At 30.5% G+C, this 2,317-nt stretch overlaps 1 protein-coding gene across 1 annotated transcript; it reads right to left on the minus strand.

Annotated features, from left to right (window-relative positions):
• Window positions 1-495: 495 nt before the first annotated feature.
• LOC136088292 (uncharacterized) lies at window positions 496-1,679 on the minus strand. Its single transcript, XM_065811984.1, has 3 exons — window positions 1,665-1,679; window positions 904-1,437; window positions 496-801 (listed from the first exon to the last, which is right to left on the minus strand). Exons 1-3 carry the CDS (start codon window positions 1,677-1,679, stop codon window positions 496-498), a joined length of 855 nt encoding a protein of 284 aa, XP_065668056.1.
• Window positions 1,680-2,317: the final 638 nt, after the last annotated feature.

Here is a 2,317-nt window from a genome sequence, read left to right on the forward strand (position 1 = left end):
AACAGTTCTTCAGTACATATGCGCTTACACCATCCACACCAACGGTTTTACCAACTGATAAATTGCTTAGCTTGTTTTTAACCAAATCTTGTGTTATTTGCGAGTATATGCAGATGGCGACACTATCACAAATCCATTAGAAATTGAAAATTGGCAATTGGCATCAGCCAATTTTCAATTTCTAATGGATTTGTGATAGTGTCGCCATTTATTTATTTTAAGGCTGTTATTATAGTTCTAACATTTTGTTTGCTATTAACATACTTGAACAGGATCTTTGGGTTGTGCTTCAATTTTATTGCTAAACAAGTTCAAACTCACGACGAGCTTGATATATGAGCTTTTTCAATTGAATATTACACGCTTGCTAACGGGTGATGCAGAAGTTATCGGACAAAATAAAAACGTCAATAACTTATTTATAAATAAAAAAACAAACTACTATTATATTTTTTTTAAATAAAGCATTTATCTTTTAATAAAAATATTTTATTTTTATATGAAAAAACACCACCATCTGCAATTGATCTCAATTTTGCTCTGACGCCTTTCATATGCGAAAATATGTAAAAAGTTTAAATCAATTTCTTGTAGTTTTAGTTTAATGCAATCAATCAAAACTTGCTCTGTTGAAGCTTGCCAATCTCCCTCGTAAACCTTCTGTGCCAAATGTCCCCAAAAATTTTCAATTGGTCGTGCTTGAGGCACATTTGGGGGATTGGATTCTTTATCAACGTAATAGACATATTGGTCCATCCAATTTAGAGAACCTTTAGAATAATGAGAACTTGCTAAATCTGGCTAAAACAAATAGTTAAAGTCTCCATGATACTTGTGAATAAATGGAAGAAGTCGTTTTTCTAAACATTCATTAATATAGATTGATGAATTGATCGCTACAACCTTGGAAGTGCGAAACAATGGCTCGAACATACCACGGTCAGATATGGCTATCCACATTAATAATTTTTTTGGAAATTTCTCTTTTCCTATAAAACGAACACTTTCTAGGCATGAATTTTTGTTGTTTGTGTAGTATCCAGAATTTCCAGGCATGTTGTCCCCTGCAAAACAAAAGTATTTTTCGTCATCGATGACTAGAAGCGATTTTGTGTTATAAAGTTGGTTAACTAGTTTCCTGCTTTTTTTCTTTGCCTTTATTTGTTGTTCTATAGTGTATTTTGGAGTCTTTTCACGTTTTCTATATTTAATATTCATTTTTTTTAACTGACGACCAATTGTCGATTGATTTACATCGAATTTAATACCTATTTTTCTCTGACTGACCCCTTTTCGATTGTTGACAAGTCTCGTTAATTTGGCTTTCTTTTCTCTAGTCCAGGATGTCGGACGACCAGGCTGCTTTCTATCAGAAAACGATTGAACAGTTTCAAGTCTTTTTAGGTTATCATATATTGTACTTCGAGCAAATCCTTCCTTTTCAAAATGATTTACGATTTTTTTTTTTATTTTTAAGTTTATTTACAAAAAAACATTTTTAGTCGCTTTCGAAAAGATTCTCGTTCAGCTGCTTTTAACCTCATTTTAAATAATTGTGTTTCAAATAATAAAGTTTATATTTTATAGAACGTTTATGCCTACGCATAAAACCACAAAAACTAATTATTATGCTCAAATAATGATATTAGGATTTGTCCGATAACTTCCGCATCACCCATTATTCATTGATTAGTTGAAGATTTATATACCCATTCACTCTACATCGAAACCATAGTTTATTTTTAGCTTGTATTTTAATCTTAATGTCATCATTCGTCTAAACGCTTCTTCGACGAATCCATTTTAAATTAATCACTGGGACATAAGTTTTGCATGCAGCCTCATAGTGGTTCACGAAAATATTATTATAGTCATGAGTATTGCGTCTATTGAATTCAATCTGCCAGTCGATATTGTTAAAATATTCGGATATCTTTACAAAGTTACTTTTATGATAAATGCGCCTTTCAATGGGTTTACCTACAACTGAAGCGCTTTTAATAACTTAATCCCATTGAAGGACGTGGTGAGATTTCTTAAGAGAAGTTAAAGTTGCATGGTGAACTCTTTTAAAAAATTGTTCTTTAAAAAAATTTTCTTTTTTTTAAAGGAGAATTTACCTTCTCGATTATAAAATTTACCGGTAAATTTTAACGATAAAGCTTGAATCAAATTTTACCGGAAAATTTACGTCACTACAGTTGGAGCCTTCATTTTATTATAAATTATAAAAGTTATTTTATTTATGTAGTTAAAAAAAACTTTTTAAAAAGCTTTTTAAGAAAATTATTTTGAAACTTTTATTTTATTTAAACCT

The sequence above is a fragment of the Hydra vulgaris genome, chromosome 12, assembly GCF_038396675.1.
Source record: "Hydra vulgaris chromosome 12, alternate assembly HydraT2T_AEP".
Lineage (NCBI taxonomy): Eukaryota > Metazoa > Cnidaria > Hydrozoa > Anthoathecata > Hydridae > Hydra > Hydra vulgaris.